This window comes from Nothoprocta perdicaria, unplaced genomic scaffold, assembly GCF_003342845.1.
Source record: "Nothoprocta perdicaria isolate Ctin4 unplaced genomic scaffold, notPer1 scaffold_348, whole genome shotgun sequence".
Taxonomy (NCBI): domain Eukaryota; kingdom Metazoa; phylum Chordata; class Aves; order Tinamiformes; family Tinamidae; genus Nothoprocta; species Nothoprocta perdicaria.
The window spans coordinates 40,255-62,000 of record NW_020455586.1 but is presented as its reverse complement, the minus strand read 5'-3'; the positions used below and the strand labels follow the sequence as shown (position 1 = coordinate 62,000).

Here is a 21,746-nt window from a genome sequence, read left to right as displayed (position 1 = left end):
CGCACGCGGAGCGGCGAAGCCGCCGGGCGGAAGCACCGCGGCCCCCTGGGCGGGGCTTCCTGGCGTCCCCGTATGCCCGTCGCCTCCAGGTGAGACCCGCCGCGCGCTCCAACGGCCGCGCCAACGGTCACTGCGCGCGCCAACGGCCGCCACGCTCGGGGGGCCTCTCCTCCCCCTCGCCGCGACGGCCCCGCGCGGGCCGGCCCCGCCCCAACCCCAGCCCCATTCCCGGGCTAGGGGAGCAGCGGCCTCGCAGGCGGGGAGGGCCGGGAGGCGGCGCGGGGCTGCGGCCCGGCCGCTCTCGGAGCGGGGCGCCTCGCAGGGCACGTGCGGCTGCGGGAACCTGCGGGGGCCGCTCCGCCTGCCCTGGGCGCGCGGGAGGGTCCGTCGTCGCGGTCCCTGCTGAGGGATGAGCTCGGTGCGGCAGCTGTCACCCGGACGGACAGGGTTTTCGTGCATTGAACACCTCAGAAATCACTTGATGTGTTGGCGCTGGCGACATCCGTGGCAGGCGCTGACAGGTGGCCCGAATGTGACCAGCGTTCGCGAGGCCGGGTCTCTGACAGCAAAGTGCTGCCCTGCGTAGTGGAGCGTGCAGGAAGATGCAGCTGYTTTCAGCACTTGTCCCTTCCTGTCAGATCTGCTTAGAAACTGTCCGTGCTCACGTTTTGGTACCCAGCTGTTACCTTTTTATACCAGGAGTGCTATATGTGAGCTAGAAAGTAAAACTCTGTGCTCTACAGATTTAATAAGCTGGCTGAATGAGGGTAATATCTTAGACAAGTCGCTTTGCATTCRCTGTTGCTTCTGGCGTCTGTTTTCCCTTGATAAGCCTGCTTCACAGGGATGTGAAGCAGGTTCAGATTTGAAGGCAASCCCTGCCCCCCTGGAGAACAAATTTTACTGCATATGCTGTATTTTCTGTTATTTACACAGCAAAGCTGAATATTCCAATTGTAAATCTCACATCCATGGTCTGCCTGTGACATAGTTGGGATAGGGGCCCTGACTTGCAGTTTTGTGTCTGACAGGCTAATAGCTGGCATTTAATGTAACCCTCGTTTACTTATGTATGTATGTGTGTCTGTGTGTCTCTGTGTGTGTGTKTTTTTTCTTTCTTTCCCCTCTGTTTCTATTTACAGTAACAATGCGTTGGGTTTTCATTAATAAAGTGGATCATATAACCTTTGGATTATATTTGCAGTTATTCCTCATAAATTCTCTTCTCTCAAAGGAATTAGGAAAGGGCAATGGGAGTTCAAGGACTTTGGAAACTGCTTGAATGCACTGGGAGACCTATAAACCCAGAAACGCTAGAAGGGAAAATTCTTGCTGTTGGTATCCTTTGAAAGCAAAGCTGGCGCACCAGCTTTGTGCCTTACAAAGTTGTTTGAACTATTTGCATATTTCTATGTGATTTAGTGTATCTGTTTTTAGTTTTAAATAATTACAGTATAAGATAGATTTCTTTTGCTTTTTTGCAAAAGACAAACATGGAAAAAAAAATCTTGGTGTTTGYTTACAATGAAAAAATTGAAACCTCTGTCATAGGATTCTTATGTAAATGTCAGACTGAAGGATTTTGTGCTGCTTGCAGTAGGACTAGAACATGGAAAAGTTTGAATGAAATGCTCCTACATTTGCTTTTTTTTATCATGCCTACATAGATAATGTTAGAAGGATGTTACCCTTCCTTTGTTTGTAAATAACTGGAGAGGTGCTGTTAGCTACAAGTTGCTTTAGTCAGTTCATTGTTTAGTATAATAGGGATGAGAATTTCTTCTTCCAAGTTTACAAGCATTTAGATTATTTTGGCTTCAGTGTGCTTTCTTAAAACAATGGACAAGAGTCCATTTAGTCATATATGCACACTGTATAGAAACTGATAATTTATGTGTAAAATTGCACTTTTTTGCCCCTTAACTATTACTTAAGATATCAGTATTTGGTTGAACCAGGCAATAAAGGGAGCCAGAGATCATCGTGGTAATTCTATACAAAATGCTCACCTCCTCACTCTGTTCCATCGCCTCTGCAAGTTACTGTTTTTTCGCATTCGGCCTGTCTTTGTTTTTGATGGAGAGCCACCGCTTCTGAAGAGACAAACCTTGGTATGTAACTTTAGCAACTTATTTTGTATACAGCCTATTCTAATATTGCCATGCAAAGATAAGTTCTGCTGCTGARCAGTCATTTCTAGACTCCTTGAATACTGCCTGTGCTTCCAAGCCAGGACTGCTTGAAATGCAGTGCCATGCAGGTATGTTTGCAATCACAGCCTCAGCTGCTGCATGCGCCAACAACTTTGGATTCCTTTTGATTCACATGTGCAGGTTTCCTTTGCCTAGAAATCAGATTTATAGAGAGCTAGAGGAGGGCATAAACCTGGGTCTTGGTGCAAGAACGGCGCCTACATGCAGCCCTTGCAGGCATTTGTTCTCAAAAGCCCCTAGCGAGTCCCGAGGCCCACAGAGACCAAATCTAGAGGATTTAGACCAATTTAGATTTAGAGGATCCGAAGGCTCTGACCCCCACGGATGTAGAATGAGTCGGAAGTCAGCCACAGACTCAGCATGCACAATTACAAGAGTTGTTCGCTGGGTGTCCTCTCTTCAGCATCCAGCAAATGCTGCTTTAGTGAAACTGTGTTGCATTAATTTTACGTTTACAGGCTAAGCGAAGACAAAGAAAAGAATTGGCAGGCAGCGATTCCAGAAAAACTACAGAAAAGCTCTTGAAAACGTTTTTGAAGAGACAAGCTATCAAAACTGCTCTAACAGGCAAAAGGCAAGAATAAAAATTATTGTGTACATGTTTAAAATGGACAAATAATTTATATTTTCTCTTTTAATTACTTTTATTTTTTTTCCCTAAGCAATGAAGCTTTGCCTAGTATTACACAAGTTCGAAGAGAAGAAATTGATGATATATATGTATTGCCTTCTTTAGAGCAGGAAGAGAAGAATAGGTAAGTAGACTTAAGAAAAAATGGCTATAACAAACTTGCATAAAAATGTAAAGTGCTGTTTTTGGAGTTGCTAATAGATATTTGGCTTGTATGCCTCTACATAGTATATTTTTTAATTTATGGTTTATTTCACTTTCTTTTTGAAGAAGTAAAATTATAGGATACAGAAGCCTTCTGATTATTTGTTGGAAAGTAATGAACAGAACAAGCTTTATTACATCAGCCTGTAAAGTAAATTTCTATTCTGAAATCATCTTTCAGAATGACAATGCTCTGTCACTCTCTTTGACAAAATTTCTCTCGCTCCCTGTGGTAAAATTTATACTGYTAAATGAACCTGGCTGCTGCACTTGCGTAGCTACTAAAGTGTGTGACAGCTTCCAGTTTGTTTCTCTTCATTTAGGTAGTTTGGGTATATTCAGCAGAAGTAGATTTCATAGGTGCTTGTCAGATCTGTGTCATCTTAAATAAGACTAAGTGGGAACTAGAAGCTATCCTTTATAAAAAATAGTCCGCAGTTTTTCAATGTTTATGTATCTGCCCTAAAATGCAGCTTAAATATCAAGTATCAGGTAATGCTTTTTAGCCAGCAACTGTGGTCTCAGTAGCACTTCGCCTTCTTGCTTTCTGGTCATATCTTTTTGAGAGAGGGAGAGAGAGGAGGAGCAAGGGAGGAAGGAGAAAAAGAGAAAATCTATATCTGTTTCCTCCGTGTTTTTCAGCTCAGAAGAAGAAGATGAAAGAGAATGGCAAGAGAGAATGACTCAAAAGAAGATGCTGCAGGTAAGTGTACCCCAGTTACTGTTTGGAAATATCCTGTTATTCATATGTTATGCTTTAAAAAATATTTGAATAATATTTGGAGGTATAAATCTCAGGACAGCATTACTTGAGAAGCAAGTAAGTTAATTTTAAGAATTCTGGGAATTGCTACTGATCATAAAATACAAATGTAATTTTCTTCACTTGGAGTAGAGCAGTCCTCTAGGGAATATTCAAATGCAATATATTTTTGATAGGTAAATTCAGTATTTCCTTGTAATGCACTGATCTCCTGGGAAGAGTTAAAGATAAAAATAATTAATTTATCTAGCAGATTGTCTTTGTAAACAGTAGAGTTATACTTCCTTTCCTTCAGTCATCATAGTAAATAAAGAAAAAAATCTTGGAAATATTTTTGCTGTTTGAAATAGTCTTGTCTCAGAAAGAGAACCTCTTTGGAAGGGYAAAAGTTAGAATTTCAGAGGCAGTGGGAGTTGTTTCTGTGGCTAAATATCTTGTTAGGTAAAAATGCATAATTTTTCAGTAGTAGTTTCTTAAATGTTGTATTTTCATAATTATGTATATTAAACGAGCTATTTAATTTGGTAATGGTTACTTTTTGCAGTTTTATTTACTGTATAAGAAGTAGCAAAAAGGTTTTGCTTTTTTTTTTTTTTTTTACATTTGCAGTGATGCTATAGATATTTTGATTTTCATTGTTGGTCTGTAATCTGAAGTAAGTTCTTATGTATGATGTTGTTCATTTTTATAGGAAGAATTACTTGAAAATCCTCATTCTGTAGATATTGAATCAGAGGACTTCAACAGTTTGCCTCCAGAAGTAAAACATGAAATTTTGACTGATAYGAAAGAATTTACAAAGCGAAAAAGAACATTATTTGAAGTAATGCCAGAGGTAAAATTTAAAGCAGTTTCAAGAACTTACATTGGAATTATGGTCACTAATGAACATGAAGACTATAGAAGAATAACATATCTGGAAAGTTTTAATCACAGACCCATTTTCCAAGATATATTTTGGGATTTTTGAGGAGGATTTTCATGTTTAAAGGGGAAAAAAAGGCAAGGTAATAATGCTTAAGAAATCCTTCTAATGGGTATGTGCAGAGTCCTACATTCTGGTTTCTACTAAAATGAAGGACTAAGTCTTTTTGGCAAGGATGGGAATATCATGCTGTGTCTCATGCCACATCAATATTACATCCAGCATTTCCATTGTGAAACTGTTTTAGTGGTGTGGATAAATCATGCAGAAAGACACAGTTTGGCTTTGAAAGCTGCAGTTTGTTAGGGGAGCTGGTAGCTGAGGAAAAAAGGTCTCTATGTCTGTAAATTAAGCAGATGTGACACCAAAGCCATTCTGAGAAGAGCAGGGACTGCTACAAGTGCCACTTCTAGAATAGCTTTTCAGAGAAGAGTAGGATTTTGAAGTACAGTATATTTCTGATTAAATGATAGCTTGTAGCAAAATATAAGACAAGAACCATTTTGTGGGTAACATCTTAAAACTACGCAGATGTGGCCTCTGTTATAGTTGAGTTGTGTTTGTGACAGGTTCTGGCTTTATGAGCCAGCTGGTTTTTGTTGATCATGTTGTTCAGATCTCACTGGGTTTAAACAGCATTCATACTCTTCAGAGGTATCTCTTAAAGGTCTAATCCATATTAACATGTTATCTTGGGAATGCAGCAGGCAGTAAAAGACAAATGTTCTCTGATTTAAAGAAATAAGGAAGTATTTTTACCAAAGATCTCTCTGGAGCATAGTAAATACATTTGCTTAAAAGAGGCAATTCCTGCCATTTTATATGAATTTAATTGAATTCTTTTTTTTTTTTTTTTTTCTAAGGAGTCAAATGACTTTTCCCAGTATCAGCTTAGGGGTTTGCTTAAGAAAAGCAGCCTCAATCGACACATAGAAAATGTAGAAAAAGAATTGAATCAGCAGCACTCAGGTCAAATACAAACACAATATGAAAATGAAGGTGGTTTTGTGAAAGAAGTGGAAGCTAAGAGAGTAGTCTCTGAAGATACTTCTCACTATATCCTAATAAAAGGTATGCCAGTACATTTCATAAAACTTCTTTTTGGGTGTTTGCATCTGTAAGTTTTTGGAAAAACCTGAGTGCTGTTTAAAGGTACATGTACCTGGTGATTATATGGAAAATATTGCATTGATTAGACATAATTAACTATACTGACAACCAAGAAGAAAACTCATTTATTAATTTTTAAATTGTGATTTTGATTTTCATTATGTAAAAAGCATATTCGCATGCAGAGTTATGTATTTAAAAAAATGAGCAAAAATCTCTTCTTTCAGGTATTCAAGCAAAAGAAGCTASTGGTAGAGATTTGGAAACTGCTGAGGCACACTCATCAAAAAGGCTAGAGTTTGCTAACTCTAATAAAAAAATCAATGAGTCTCCTGCTAGCACAAACCCAGCTGAGTCTGAGAAGTTGCAGATGGAAAAAGAAAACAATGTGAACAATGTGGTAACAGCACCAGCATCTCCCCAGACTTTGCTTGCTATTGAGGCAGCCATGATAGAAAGCGGCTCGGAAGAGGAACTGGGGGATGAACATAAAGGAGTATTGAGTGTGGATCGGCCTGGATCAGAGGAGGGCAGTGTATCTCCTAGAACTCTGCGGGCAATTCAGCAAGCTCTGAGTGACGATGATAAAAGGGTGGAAGTCCTTGCCTCTAAAACTGATGGAGTGACAACAGCAAGAGCAGAAGTGAAGGATTTTCTCCTTAGTAGTTCAGATGAGGATGATGAGATTCCTAAAGTTAAGGAGGGAAAAAAATTACCTGCATCTACAATTCGTCCACCAAACCAAGTGATTTTGCAAGATTCTGAATTAAGAGAGAAGAGTCACGAGTTCAAGGAGGTTCATATTGCACCTGAAGACATCAGTATTTCCAGAACTGAAAATTCATCTTTTGTTGATGATACTAAAAAAAGAAAGAGTGATGTAGACAAAGAAGAAAATGCTTCCAAAATAAATCTATGTGCTTTGGAAGATAAAAGTATAAGTATGTRTATGCAGAACCCAAGTTCTTCCCCTGTACAGACAAGTGCACAAGTTTTGATTCAGGCTGAAACAACAGGCCTTTCTGAAAAAGAAGGAAAACTTAAAATTTACAAAGATACAGAGCCAGTAAATTCAAAACCAGAAAATAATGTATCTGAGGTACAAAAGGAAATTAGCCATTTTCCAGAAGCAGAAGGTCCTCACAAGGAACAAGTCGAAGGGACATCACAGTCTGAAGACAGTGATTCTGGTGGTATGTCCTTTTCAACTGTGTGTTTGTTTTCGTGATCATTCTTGACTCCAGCCAGARTGTGAAGACTTTTGTGATGAACAATTCTGTAAGAAAATAGGCCATTATTATGTTTGCAGTCAGTTGAAAGTTAGCCTTTTCTCACGGTGCATAAAAAATTATGTTTGAGATGAGGAGAAAATGTGAACTATATTTTTCCCCCGATGTTATGAGGAAATATGAGTATACGAAATGGAGAAGCTGGAAAACATACAGCTGTCTGGGTTGACCTTCATTAAATGGAGCTTCTAGAGAGGGTCCATCCTGGAGCCAAAAAGATGATTAGATGCTTCCTTGACTGGAGCATCTATTGTCTGAGGGAACACTAAGCGAGCTGGGCCTGTTTAGCCTGGAGAAGAGAAGACTGAGAGGAGATCTGAACAATATGTATAAATACCTGAAGGGAGAATGTAGGGAGGAAGAGACCAAACTCTTCTTGGTGATGGCCAGTGACAGGACAAGTACAATTTGAAACACAGGCAGTTCCATCTCCAKGTGAGGAGGAACTTCTTTCCTGTGAGGGTGACAGAGCCCTGGCACAGGTTGCCCAGGGAGGTTGTGGAATATCCTTCTCTAGAAGTCTTCAAAACCTGCCTGGATGCCGCCCTGTGCCCCGTGCTCTGGGTGTCCCTGCTGGAGCAGGGGGGTTGGACTAGATGATCTCTAGGAGTCTCTTCCAATCTCAGCCATTCTGTGATTCTGTGAAATGATGGTTTCTGTGGTTTCATAGTATTTCTCTCTATTGCACATAGCAGCTTTTGTGGGTGAGAAAACATCAGAGCACAGATTATGAAGAGATTCTAGCATTTCTTTTTGAACTAGCAGCAAGAAGCTAAACTATTTCTTCTTTTATAGGAAGCTTTATTGAAGTGGAAAGTGATGTCAGTAGCGAGGCTGAACTTTCTACTGAATATGATGAGAAACTGGGTGATAAAACAGAACTTACAGAAACGGAGAAAGAGAAACATGATATCACTGAGGACACAGCAGAGGGACCTGCTGAAATGCAGCTGACAAACCATCAGACTGTTGAAAGCCAAGGTGATGGTAAAGATGCGGTGAATGAGTGGCAAGACATCAGTTTGGTAATTATTTGTTATTTGTTTTAAGTGAGTAATGAAATACTCTGTAGCTAAATGTAGCTAAATACTCTGTACCTGGAGTACTGTGTTCAGTTCTGGGCACCCCAGTATAGGAGGGACGTGGAGCTTCTCGAGAGAGTCCGGAGAAGGGCAACCAGGATGATTAAGGGAATGGAACATCTCTCGTATGAAGAGAGGCTGAGTGAGCTGGGCCTGTTTTCTCTGGAGAAGAGACGGCTCAGAGGGGATATGATTAATATATATAAGTTCAGGAAGGGAGAATGCAGGGAGGAAGGGGACARGCTGTTTTCACTGGTGGCCAGCGATAGGACGAGGGGTAATGGCCACAAGCTAAAACACAAGAAGTTCCGTCTCCAGGTGAGGAGGAACTTCTTTACTGTKAGGGTGACAGAGCAGTGGAACAGGCTGCCCAGGGRGGTTGTGGAGTCTCCTACTCTGGAGGTCTTCAAAACCCGCCTGGATGCCAYCCTGTGCCACATGCTSTAGGTGTGCCTGCTKGAGCAGGAAGGTTGGACTAGATGATCTGTAGAGGTCCCTTCCAACCTTAAATATTCTGTGAATCTGTGAATCTGTAAATAGGCATTTCAAGGAAAACTGTCTTCTGTCTATATTACAGCTGGTTACTGTGTTCTGTACATTGTAGCTGTGTACTGTTTATCACTTTCTTGTGCATTTTTTATCTGCAGTGTATGGGATTTTTTTTTCTTAATTATGAGAGTTAGCCATAGTTGCCACTGAGAGAAATCGTAAGATTTTAGCACTCTGATGAATAGACCTAATTATGGTCTTACAATTTACTGCATCAAAGAAGCTATGACAATTTACAGGTGCGAATGAAAGGAGCCTCTATTCTTAGAATAAATATAGTAGGAGACTTAAGCATACTTAGATAAGTAAAGCATTAAATTGTTTTAATGACTAAAATCTTTCTCTGTTATTCAGGAGGAACTGGCAGAGCTGGAAAATGATCTTTCTGCTGAACAAAATATGCTTCAGACTCAAAAGCAGCAGCAGGAACGTGTTGCTGCTTCAGTAACAGGACAGATGTTCTTGGAAAGTCAGGTAGTGTYTGTTGAAGTATTTTGACATGTATTTTGATAAGAGGTATTCCCTTCCCCACCTCCCTGTGGAGTTTTTTTCTCAAAAGCTCTTTGTAGTTTTTTGAATTGTAGCTCACCTTTTTCATCTTAGGTGGTTGTATTCTTCAGTCTGCTTGTTATAAAATACTGAGGGAAGATTAATCTTCAATTCCAAGAGTTGGAAATAACTCTTGTAACACTATTATTAAATATTCATTCATTATGAACAAAAATATTTTCACTTTTTGAGCACCAACCTTTTTGAATTGAATAGGAAATTAAGCTTAGCAGTATGGAACTGATCTAATTGAAGTAAAATGTTATTTAAATGGTTAAAAGATGGAAGTGTAAAAGAAACCCTAMTTGCAACCCAGGTTGAAGTCCCAGGTAATTTATTTTGCAGAACTTTTGAAGTAAAATGTTATTTAAATGGTTAAAAGATGGAAGTGTAAAAGAAACCCTAATTGCAACCCAGGTTGAAGTCCCAGGTAATTTATTTTGCAGAACTTTAACAGTAATTCTTGCTCAAGACTGTAACTTTTGTTTGGAAATTAACATTGGAAAGTTAACTCAGTCAAATGCAAAGACTGCTGTCTTTGGGATTATCCARTTGTAAACAATGTTGAATTTACTCTAGCCATAAAATAGTAGACAATCAGTTGGTCTATGATGTAATGCATTTATTCTAAGAAATATGTCACTATTATATATTACTGTTTTGTTTGAATAAAAGGAATAGTTTGAATGTCATTAAAATGACTGATTTTTTTCCTATGTTAAATGTTTGCTTTACATCTATCTTCAGATAAAAATGATTTTTAAGATATTTTTTAGATTTTTTTTAGATATAATTGATGCCATTAGGTAGATGTCATTATAGTTGTAAGTCTTTTGACCTTGTGTTTTTTTTTGTTTATTAAAATGAAGAGTTTTAAGTCAACAACTTCCAAGTTGACTTTGCTAGGGTACAAGAATTTTTTTTGCAGTGAAAAAAAAAACCTTTTCTTTTTAAATAAAAACTTTACACCTAGTTTTTGCAGTAGTTATTAAATCCAAATTGGGAGCAGGAGAATAAATGAAAAGCATAATTCATGGAGATGAAGTAATTCAGAACTGTGTAGCCAATGTTAGTAAATAAACCTGGTGCATGTGGGATATTTAACTGAGGTTAAATAACATATTCCTAAAAGAGGGCTGTATGAAGCCTGTCAAAACACATTTATCAAAACACCATCCCAAGGGTGGCTAGTCTGCCCTCTGTTTGTTGTCTCATGTGTTTCATACTTTTGTTGCCACTTTCTGTGCTAAAATTGTTACTTTATTTATTTATTTATTTATTTATTTATTTTTGCCTACGTCTTTCTTTCGTGCATCCTACATTACTGTGATGCATGAACTTTTCTCCATGTTAAATCAGTAGTAGTTTTTGTGGAAAACAAAATACTGGAACACGTGCGTACAGTTAAAACAGCAGATTCTGCAGTATTGGCGTGCTCCAATAGTGTTTTACTTACATGGCATTATCTGCCTGAGACAACTGAGTGGGATTCCCCCTTGATTTAACATCATTTACTGCTTTTCAGTGAAAATCACAATTTACTGTGAAAGACTAAACCCCTCCCAAATATGAAACCAGCGGTTCAAACAGAAGTGTATCAGAAGCTCGTTTCTCAGATAATACTGTTTTCTTCCATCCCGCAGGAACTTCTCCGTCTGTTCGGCATCCCGTATATTGAAGCTCCAATGGAAGCAGAGGCCCAGTGTGCCATCCTGGACCTTACTGATCAGACCTCGGGGACAATCACTGATGACAGTGATGTTTGGCTGTTTGGTGCACGGCACGTTTATAAAAATTTCTTCAGCCAGAACAAATATGTGGAATATTATCAGTATGTTGATTTTCAGAACCAGCTAGGTAAGGCTCAGCTGTTAGATAGACACTTTGGCAAGGCACCTTTTATCTATATGTTTTTAAAGATGGGTTTCCTGTGGAATTTCATGTCACCATTATGGTGATGTCTGTTTTTTGGAGAGGACAGGTAATTGGTTTGTTGATTTTACAGCCAGATGATGTGTCTGAACTTACAGCCACTGGTTACGCCTGCATTTGGGGCACTTTAGTTAAAGTGATGGTAATCCAGGCTGGAGGTGTGAACTGTGATACCAGTTTCTGGGTAGAGGCCAGTATGATTTTCAGACATAGTAATAAAATTATATTATGGTAAATAACATTATCAGATTGTAAGCTTCTGTAAGTAGAAGTTTATTTTGGAAGTATGGGCTCATGCTGTATTAGAAAGGGATCCAATATATTTAAACACTGTAGAAAGTATAAAGGGATTTTTTTTTAATATTAACAAGATTTTTACTTCTTTCTTGTTAGTCTTGTTCTAATCTAATCAAATTGTTACTAGTTCAACTGTGAAGTTTCAGTGTCACATAGTGTGGTAAGAAAAAATAATAGCAAATTCTATTGTTTCCTGATGTTTTGCTTGGGCAAAATAGATAAAGTCAGTTTTGAAATTTCTGAGCAAAGCAGGGTTATGGACACTGAAATAATATTTTAATGCCTTCAGCATGTAGAAATTTCACAGATCACAATAACCAATTCATTACTTTTGAAATGAAATTTTACAAATTTCATCTTTATGTGATATAAAAACCATGAAACCATCTTTGAACCAGAAACCATCTTTGATTTCTTTTCCCAGCAAATTGGATGAAACCAGTGTAGCTTAGTAGCTTACACTGCAATGGGAGGAGAGAGGGTGCCCTAAAAGCTCCTGTGATTTTAGCTGTAATTATGGTAGCAAACTAGTACTTTTTGTTTTAAAAAATTAGTCACCATCTGTCTTGGTGTCATGTCCCTGTGCAGTATGTTACTACCGCCCCCTTTCCACGTATTGGACAGTTTTTCTTTTGTAACAGTTGCTGAATGTCCTTCCTGGCATTCAGGAGGTCTTGATTTCTGGGTATAGACACTCCCTCCCCTGAAATAGTTTCTTGCTCTGCAGTCCTGAAGCAAGGCCCTCTGAGTCGGTCTGGAAGCCTCAATTTTACAATGTAGTGAGTAGAAATGGTCACCTGGGGTCTTCCTTCTTTCTAGTTGTTTCACGGGTTCTTTTGATCTTCAAGAATAACTGCAGTAGAATGGAGCAAATGACGTGCAATTGGGGAACACTTAAGAAACAGAGTCATGAATATTATGGACTTGAGTTAGGAACTGGGGCCTGGGGAATGCTGTAATCAGTGATTCAGGAGTTATTAAATTAATTAGATGAGAACTGGGCTGTAACTGCAGAAATATATGCCAAGTAATCTCTTAGCTTTCAAAGTCCTCGTGTTTGGGGGAGTTTACCTTTCTACATTGTATTTGCACAAGGTATCACATTTTAGTAGAATTGTACAAAAGTGCTTGAAATTTAGTTTGAAGGGTTTAAGCCAGCATAGCACAGAAACACTGGTCAAGAAAGTAATTCAGCAAACTCTAATGTTGAATAAAGTATAGTTTTACACAGCTAATGCCTGTATATTCCTTTTCTTGTTTATCTGTCAGATAATATAATTTTGTTAATTTCTAAGAGAATAGATACTGAGTTCACTAGATTTATTTGGTTTATGGACTTTCTTTTGCAGGGTTGGATCGAAACAAGTTGATTAATTTGGCATACTTGCTTGGAAGTGATTACACTGAAGGCATCCCAAATGTTGGGTTTGTAACAGCAATGGAGATTTTAAATGAATTTCCTGGTCATGGATTGGAACCTCTCCTAAAATTCACGTATGCCGTGTCTGGTTTTTTTTGTTTGTTTTTCCTTAATATAGATGTTAATAGATATATTTTTATGATGCCAAAACATGGTCAAAATTAAGGAGACTCAGTTAACTCTAAAATTCCTGAATCCATTATGTGGGTACTTGAAATGGCTGGTAAATAGAGCGATGCCTTGACACAGCAATTGCAACAAAACAAATAAAGGCAATAGAACCACTTCAGAATTGTGCAACTGCCTCTGAGTTCTTTGCAGAGCTGGATCCCTAGTGGAGTGGAGGTGGTTTCTCCCAAGAGTGTGAGGAGGTGCCCTAGCTTGCTCATAGAGAAAAGACACTTGAGTGAGGAGTGGATGTCCTGGAAAGAGACAGACAGGTAGGCTGTGGAGGGGAGAGGGGTTGAAGAGCTCCGAGMCGCTTTTACTGGCGAAGGCTGGGATGGTCAGAAATTATTTTTTGTTTCAGAAATCCTCCAAAAATGATCACTCTGTGTGGAGCATCCTTCTAAAGTGAGACTGAGTTTAGGGCCTTCTGTCTGGTTACTTATGGGGAACCCGGGTGATGTTTGCTCTTGGAGCTGCCAGACAGCTACATTTATTCTCATTTGTTTTCTCTTTTCTACCTTTAAATTACACGCCCCTGAGGTCATGTGATTTAGAAGTTTTGTACTTCATTTTTCATAACTGAAATAGAGAATCCAGTTAAGGCTCTTTGAGTTAGTTAATGATATTCCAAACTCTRTTTTATGGATACCAACAAATTCTTTCCTCTGCTTTTCAGTGAGTGGTGGACTGAAGCACAGAAGGAGAAGAAACTGCGGCCAAATCCTCATGATACCAGAGTGAAGAAGAAGCTGCGGGACCTGAAGCTTTCCTCAGGCTTCCCAAACCCAGCCGTGGCAGAGGCCTATCTGAAACCTGTGGTGGATGAGACAAGGGGCTCGTTCATCTGGGGCAAGCCCGATGTGGAGCAGATCAGAGAATATCCTTTTATGATATGACAAGGAACTACTATTTAAAAGGAGTCAGACTACAGTTCACAAGACTAATTTAGCAACAGAGAGCCAAACTCTTAAAGTCCTGCTGGTGTGAGAGCCCCCACCTGAGCTATACMTGCTCTCCTACAGTGATACCCGCTCTGGAGTAGAGAGGAGGGTGTATTTATGTGTGCATGGCATCCAGGTCTGCTCTCCTTCCTGGGCTGCTGCTTTCTGAGAGCAAAGAGTGGCCTTGCCTGCCAGTCCCAGCTCTGTTGTGCTGCTGCAGCCTGTAGCTGCTGGGCCTGTCTGTAGGCCTGTGGGAATGGGAGCATTTCCACACTCCCGGCTTCTCCGTGAGCCGCCTTTCAGGAGCTCCCGTCARAGCCCCCTCAGAACGGGGCTGGCGCAGAGCTTTATCCCTAACGCTTGTTCACTGCCTTCCTTGTGCCTTCCTTGTGCGTGTTTCTTGCTCYAGCTGCAGCTTGAGCCACAGTGAGTTGTTGAAAAGCAGCTAGCAACGCAGGCGGAGCTGCTATCATTTTAAACTATATATGAATTTCTGTGTGTGTGCATGTAAGTGTAAAAATAAGGTTTATTTATAGRTACTGTATTTTATAGTATAATAGGATTTTTTTTATTTGAAAAAGCTTTCAGCTACAGTAGCTTTTCTCTAAAGTTGGTTATTTGAGGAATTCTCATTTTGTGTGTTCCCACAATATTGATACTCTTTTTCTTTTTTTCTTTTCTTTTCTTTTTTAAATCCTTAACTTTCTGTACATTTTGTAAGGATCACTTTGGCTGGACTAGAACAAAGATAGATGAAGTCCTTTTGCCTGTGCTAAAACAGCTGAACTCACAACAGGTATAGAACTAGGTATAATTTAATGCTAACCAGAAAACTGTAAAAAACTTTTTAAAATCATAGAATCATTGTGGTTGGAAAAGWCCTTCAAGATCATCGAGTCCAGCCATAAACCCTTCAATACTGTGCCTACTAAACCATGAATAGAAATACTCTAATCTAAAATAATGCTTAACTAACTTGGGTAAAACTTCACTTGAACCTGCACTTTCATTCTCAGAGAGCCTACACTGCTTGTGAATAGCCTAGCCATATTTTTATTTTAATATATTTTCAAAGTCACTAAGCTCTTATTTGTAGAGATTTTGTTGTTGTATGATTTGAATGTATGGTGAGGAGTTTCACATGCATTAATTTTGAAATTAATGGTTGCTTTAAAATCTTTTAAAATCTCTGTCAAATACCTGTTTCAAGTCCAGAKTGCCCTTTATTCTACATCTTGCTGATTACTACAGATACCTTAAGCACCTTTGATGCTTTTGAAAGGCGGTGTCCTATATTTTAAAATGATCTGTATAACTGTCTCTAAGATTTTGATGAGATCAGACTGACCATTGAGTACCATCCATAACTTTTGGCAAGAAGTGCRGACTGAGCAAATGCTGTTGATTTGAGTACCTGTTTATTATACTATTCCATTTTATAAGTAAATATACTGTCAACTTTAATACATTTTGAAAGTTACAAGTGATGCATGTGCCGACACTCTGAAATTAGCTGTAAAACCGATGAGCAAAGTTCAGCTTCTTTGCTTGTTTTGCTATCAGCAAGATATGTCAGTAGTTAAAACCAGTCTTCTAGGTCCTCTCTATTAGTCAAAGGAATGAAAAGTACCACAAAAACTGTAATTAAATCTGTGTACTGTTTTAGGCTGACTGGAACATCCTTTGCAAGTGTGTCTTGTGGTCAGTTTTTTGGGAGAATCTGGAAACTGGCTTAGTCCCTTTGCCTGTAGTTGAATAAAATGGATCTCATGGTGTCTGACTGCTTTTGGTTCTGCTGTTAGAGGCCACTCCAGTCAAATCACAGCGTTTCGTTGCCTTGGCCTTGGCAACATGTGAGGGGCACATTCACCATTTGTCTTATAAACATTGTGTTTATCTAACAACTTTCAGCTGAGGATGGCCTTGGGGACAAACTTAAGAGCACTATTAGAATGTTTCAGATTTAAGATTGAGCAACGAAGATGAYGAAAGGACTGGAACCTCTATTGTATGAGCAAAGACTAAGTGAGCTGGGCYTGTTTAGCYCAGAGAGGACTGAGAGGAGATCTGATCAATATGTACAAATACCTGAGGGGGGAATGTAGGGAGGAAAGGGCCAAGCTCTTCTCAGCAGTGACCAGTGGCAGGACAAGRGGCAATGGGTACAAGTTGAAACACAAGCAGTTCCATCTCCATATGAGGAAGAACTTCTTTCCTGTGAGGGTGACAGAGCCCTGGCACAGGCTGCCCAGGGAGGCTGTGGAGTCTCCTTCTCTGGAGATCTTCCCAACCCCTGGATGCCGCCCTGTGCCCCGTGCTCTGGGTGTTCCTGCTGGAGCAGGGGGGCTGGACTGGATGATCTCTGGAAGTCCCTTCCAACCTCAGCCATTCTGTGATTCTGTGAAAACGGCAGCCTAGGTCTAATCATAAGGGRAATGCAAAGTTTTTACATTTTGCAGGGGTTTGCCTATTACCTAGTTTCTTGAAAGTGCAGTGTAAAAGCTCTTGCTTTATGGAAGGTAAATTTGATGCATGATTTACAGCTATAACTGTGATAATTCATCTTATAGTTGACATCTATTTAGTTACATATTAAATTTAATGGTCTTTTTCCTACCTAACTTAGGATACTGTGTAATAAAACTTAGATAACTTTTGAAATCCTGTCAGAAAAAAATCCAAAGCTATTTTGTTTTGTTTTCCTAGACTCAGCTTCGAATAGATTCGTTTTTCAGGCTGGCCCAGCACGACAAGCAAGCCATAAAGAGCCAGCGACTTCGCCGAGCTGTGACTTGCCTGAAGAGAAAGGAAAAAGAGGAGGAAGATAATGAAATTCAGGCGGCTACTGCGCTTATGGAGGATGAGCTTAAGCAGCATGAGGAAGGGAAAGGGAAAAGTCCTGGGGATTGCTCAGATCACCAAGCAACAGGACGAATGAAGAGAAAGAAATACTCAGATTCCCAAAGGGAACGTTTATATGGAGGTGGTTTTATTGGGAGTTTGCATCTTTCGGAAGCCTCTAGCGACTCCTCAGTAGAGGAACTGGAAAGCGGGAATTTAGACAAGAGCAAGAGGAGGAAAACTGTGTCTAAAGTGGAGACAGCCAGTCCTAGTGAGAAAAAGGGGTACAGCAGCTCAAGTGGCGACGATGAAGAAGTGGGAAACATCGTCCTGGTGACGGCCAAGCCTGTGTTTGAGGGCAAGACCCGTAAATCGCAGAGTAGGAGAGGAAGAAAAAAGAAGAAGTCTTAAACAAAAAAAGTTTTAAAGAGACTGAGGGTGCAGGGCTATGACTTAAAATTGTACATATTCCAATGAATTTTATGATAGAAAAAAATAAATTATCCCTATTCATCATGCATCTGTCTTACATTGTCTTTGTGTCTATAATTTATATTGGACTTTTAATATATGAGAGAAATTTTAAATATTGAATATTTACCTATCTGACTATCTGTTTATTTATTTTTAGCTCAAAAAGTTGTAGATTGGGCTTGGTAAGAGTTTTCTGAGACCATAAAATTGAGCCAAAATATAGTGACTTGCATTCATTTGCCCTTAACTAAAGTGAGAAAAAAAGAAAGTCAAGAAAGTCACAATGTTGCCTGCAGGCTGTGGCTTCCCCTGTATCAATTTGGAACATGAGAGAATTTCCACATGCTGAGAAATGGAAATTCAGTTCAGTTAATTTTGTTTTCCTTATTCTCTGTCGCATCCCAGGCTGCAAATCTTTGTGCTCAAGGTARCGGTGGCTATTGAATCATCCATGTTATAAAATAAGGCCTTAAAAGATCTCGTACAACATAGAATGGTGCAGTACATTTTATAACAGGTAAGTGTATTTGTCAGCTATTCTCAGTCCAGCCAGTGAGTTTACAGCAGAGTTTTGCTCATCACTCTTTAGCATTTGGGGAAGTTGCCTTAGAAGTTTAGATCAGCTTTCCTAGGTTTCTGTGATGGCTTCTAGGTGTAAACTAGGTTTGTTTTTGCTGGGAACCTTCAGTTCCCTGTGAGCCCGGCCCAGCACTCTCCTACAGGCGCCCATCACCGCTCAGGGGCACAGAAACCCCTGGCGAGGATGGCAGAGAACAAAGGGAAGTAAAATGGGGAAATCTGGTTTACTAGAATGGAAGTAAAACACGGAGTGGATAGATTACAGTCTAAATAGAGGATGAAGAAAAGAGGGGTGATGCAGGTATTTATATGTGGGTCGACAGCTGCTTCGTGAATTAGTATTTGACTCTAGAGTTGGCAAGGATTTGTTTGGGTGTTGCACCTTATCTGTGTTTTGTACATGGGCCCCTAGTGCTTTGTGCAAAGGGAAAATCCGTGATCTCTGAAGCCTTTTTATTTTGTTTACTTATTTTTCTCTGATCAGTTATTTTTTAATGCCCTGAGAAGTTAGTAAAATTGTGCAGTTACTTTACGCGTGTGTAAAATGTTCTGTAACTGGTGTTTTTCCCTTGCTGCTTTCCCTGCCTGGGTACCTCCCGCTGCTGTGTGACCCGGGCGCCCTTACGTAAGGGCGCTGGGTTCCCCAGGGCTCCGGGGAGGTCGGATCCACCTTGTGCTCGCGCCGCAGCTGTCGAGGTTTATTATCCCTCCCGCTGCGGGGATGTTGGCAACGTGCGACCCGCGCTCAGAGCTGCCCTGCCTGGCGCTGCGGGGAGCCAACGGGCAGGAAAAGGGGGAGTAAATGAAGGGGGGTTGTTCTTTTCTAAGCCCTGTGTCGTGTCTGGGGAGCTGAAGGAAGCGGTTCAGGTAAGGTTGGCTGAAAGGCAGCGATGTGCGTGTTCGAAAGGCAGTGCTGGAGCTGCTTGTGCTTCCCGGGGTGTGCTCCTCCTCTGGGCTGCTTGGCATCTTGCATTTTGAGGAGCGTAAATCAGCAGCTGAATTATTCCCTACTTAATGGCTTCAGTTACCTGTACTGTTATTAAAGTAACATTTTAAAGTCAGGCAAGTTGGTTGGTTGTCTCACAGGGTATTTTTGGAGGGAAAAAGAAATGTGTAGGAGCAAAATGCCAAGCTTTTTCCCTTTAAAATCCTTTTATAGTGCAACCTTACCTCTTCATGCAAAGACACGTATGATTGAGTCATTATTTTTATCTTCTAATCAGAAGAAAAAGTAGCCTTGCACTTCTGAGGTGGGTGTAAAGCTGAGGGCTGTGTGTAACATTTACTGCTTCATGTCTAGTACTTCATAATGCTACTTAGTATTCTGAAGATAGATACATACAGATACAAAGATTCTGAATTCACTGCATCTGTCTTTCCTGTTCCCTCGTCATAGTGTTACTAGTGGTAAATTTATAGGAAATCATAGATACCCTAGTAAAATTTTATTTTATTTTATTTTATTTTATTTTATTTTATTTTATTTTATTTTATTTTATTTTATTTTATTTTATTTTATTTTATTTTATTTTATTTTANTTTTATTTTATTTTATTTTATTTTATTTTATTTTATTTTATTTTATTTTATTTTATTTTATTTTATTTTATTTTATTTTATTTTATTTTATTTTACAATTTTTGGTAACACATAGAAGTCAAACAATGTTTTTAACCTTGAAATAGGTTAATGACTTTTGACAGTATGAAGATAGGATTAGACCCTTATGTGTAGGATAAAGTCAGAGAGAGGATGTTATTTCCAAAGAAGACATGGATAATTCTATATTATACAGTTTTCATCTTTGGATCTTGAGAAGTAAATCTGTCTAAGGCTTCATATTGTGAGGATTTTTTTTTTTTCGGGGGTTATGATATTCAGCCTCTTTTTATTTTTAATGTTTTCTGATTTTTATTTTTTTTTTTTTTTTTTCGGGGGTTATGATATTCAGCCTCTTTTTATTTTTAATGTTTTCTGATTTTCTCTCTTCACCTTAATTCATCATCTTAATGGTATCCCCATGGTTGTTTAGATATTTACAAATTATTAATTTGATGCTGCCTGTAACTATTCTTGCACAAATCAGTCAGTTTTCTGAAAAACTACCAGAGTGCTGATAATTTTTGTTATTTTGCAAACTCAGTGTTATCTCAACTGCAAAATGTCAAGAACTTGAGAGCATTGATTGCCTGTCTACTTTTCTACAGACAGGTGAAAATTGCATTTTTCTTTTTTTGCCACGATATTGCTCTGCAACTTTCTGTATAAATTTTGTGCTTTTTAATTCTTTCTGCATTACTTTTTTTTTTTTTTTTTTTTTTTTCTGCTGACTATGCGTGTTCAGAGTCTATTTATACAGACACCATACATGTTCTGGCTTCTGTATAATGTCTGTAATTTCTGCTCTTAAACTCATATGCAATTTTTTACCAATATTTTCTTTCCTTCCTTTCCAAGCCAATTCAAATAGGATTAGAGCCTTTTGGTCTAAGTTCTCTTCTTCAGACATTTGGTGATATAAATTCTATCTGCATGAATTCTAATTTTAAAAACTGATTTTTTTTAGATTGATTTTAAGCAGTTATGAAGGCTTTTTTATTTACTTTAATATATAAATATTCTTCCTCCTTGTTGGGGAGTTGAGCAGTTAAACTCCTCTGAGATTTTCTTAGACCATTTGCTTCTCTGGTTCCATTATGCTCTGAATACCCACTGATTTTTATATGTCTCTAGGTCTCTCATTATTTATTAGTATTATTAATAAAAGATAGCATAATAAATGTAAGAATAGCTTTTTATTTTGAAAAGTATTATGTGAAGAAAACTAAAAGTAAAGTAATTTTTTTCATTTTGCCAGGTAGGAAGGCTTGTGTTTCTCTGTGGTGGCACAGTATGGATTTGACATCATCACACCTTAATAATCTCCCTAATGAACTGACAAGAAAAATAGAAGGTCAAGAAGGTAAATGATTTCATTATCCAYCATATTTTTTTTGTTACATTTCAAAAAATTAATGAACGAAAGAAAAAAGGTGCCCTACTGACCATGAACTATCCTCTCATTCATATTTTTCCTGAAGAATTCCATCTATGGCCTTTATACTGAAAGTACCACAGGTAATGGTGCTGTCGTGGCATTCCAGCTATGTGGCAGATCTCTGCTATGCCGGCGTGCACTGGTCTGCCAATGTTTGGCTTTTTGCCCAGCTATTTGCCCATGACTAGCTCCAAGGAATAAATCCAGGACTCCAATCAGCTCCCAAGAGCTTTCTGTGTGGGGTGTTAGTTGGATAAAAATCAGTAATTCCGAGTGCAGTTTCTCTCTAGTGACCTCAAACTTAATGGCCAAGTGCCTTCATCACAAGCTGGGAGCAGGTTTCTCTTAAGTCCATGGCTGCACATCTTTCAAGACATCTCAGGAGTAATCTCAGTTTTTAGGCATTACCAGGTTTGGGGGCAAGTTATTTGTATTCTTTTGAGGTCGGGTTTAGATATTCTCTACACCTGAATGTGAAGGATTTTTTTTTTTCTAATTTTTTTTCTTGTTTGGTAATGGACTGTTTTTTTCATGACCAGTTATTTAGCAACACGAGGTGTCTCTGTCCTAGGTGCCTTGGGCAGAGGTGGTGTTGAGTGCTTGCTCTTGCGTAGATGTGCTCTCCCTCTCAGCTGATTGCTCTTGGTTTTACTCTTTACCTTCACACATTAATGATGAGATCTAGAATTTTCTGACAGTGTGGAAACCATATCTATATCTATATCTATATCTATATCTATAT

The 21,746-nt window shown here is 39.1% G+C and overlaps 2 protein-coding genes across 2 annotated transcripts in view; both read left to right on the top strand.

Moving 5' to 3' along the window:
* Positions 1 to 34: 34 nt before the first annotated feature.
* Positions 35 to 17,380, top strand: LOC112951366 (DNA repair protein complementing XP-G cells-like). Its single transcript, XM_026044041.1, has 16 exons — positions 35 to 89; positions 1,235 to 1,338; positions 1,936 to 2,111; positions 2,672 to 2,787; positions 2,876 to 2,968; positions 3,691 to 3,751; positions 4,503 to 4,646; positions 5,600 to 5,807; positions 6,074 to 7,039; positions 7,931 to 8,160; positions 9,121 to 9,240; positions 10,959 to 11,172; positions 12,894 to 13,038; positions 13,809 to 14,009; positions 14,785 to 14,869; positions 16,780 to 17,380. Exons 2-16 carry the CDS (start codon positions 1,251 to 1,253, stop codon positions 17,323 to 17,325), a joined length of 3,393 nt encoding a protein of 1,130 aa, XP_025899826.1. The 5' UTR covers positions 35 to 89; positions 1,235 to 1,250; the 3' UTR covers positions 17,326 to 17,380.
* A 1,308-nt stretch (positions 17,381 to 18,688) lies between these two features.
* The window catches only part of LOC112951373 (protein-lysine methyltransferase METTL21E-like), an 18,355-nt gene continuing 15,297 nt past the window's right edge, over positions 18,689 to 21,746 (top strand). Inside the window, exons 1-3 of the mRNA XM_026044047.1 lie at positions 18,689 to 18,765; positions 20,111 to 20,178; positions 20,825 to 20,929. Of these exons, the coding sequence (XP_025899832.1) occupies positions 18,689 to 18,765; positions 20,111 to 20,178; positions 20,825 to 20,929 (250 nt within the window). The remainder of the gene's footprint in view (positions 18,766 to 20,110; positions 20,179 to 20,824; positions 20,930 to 21,746) is intronic.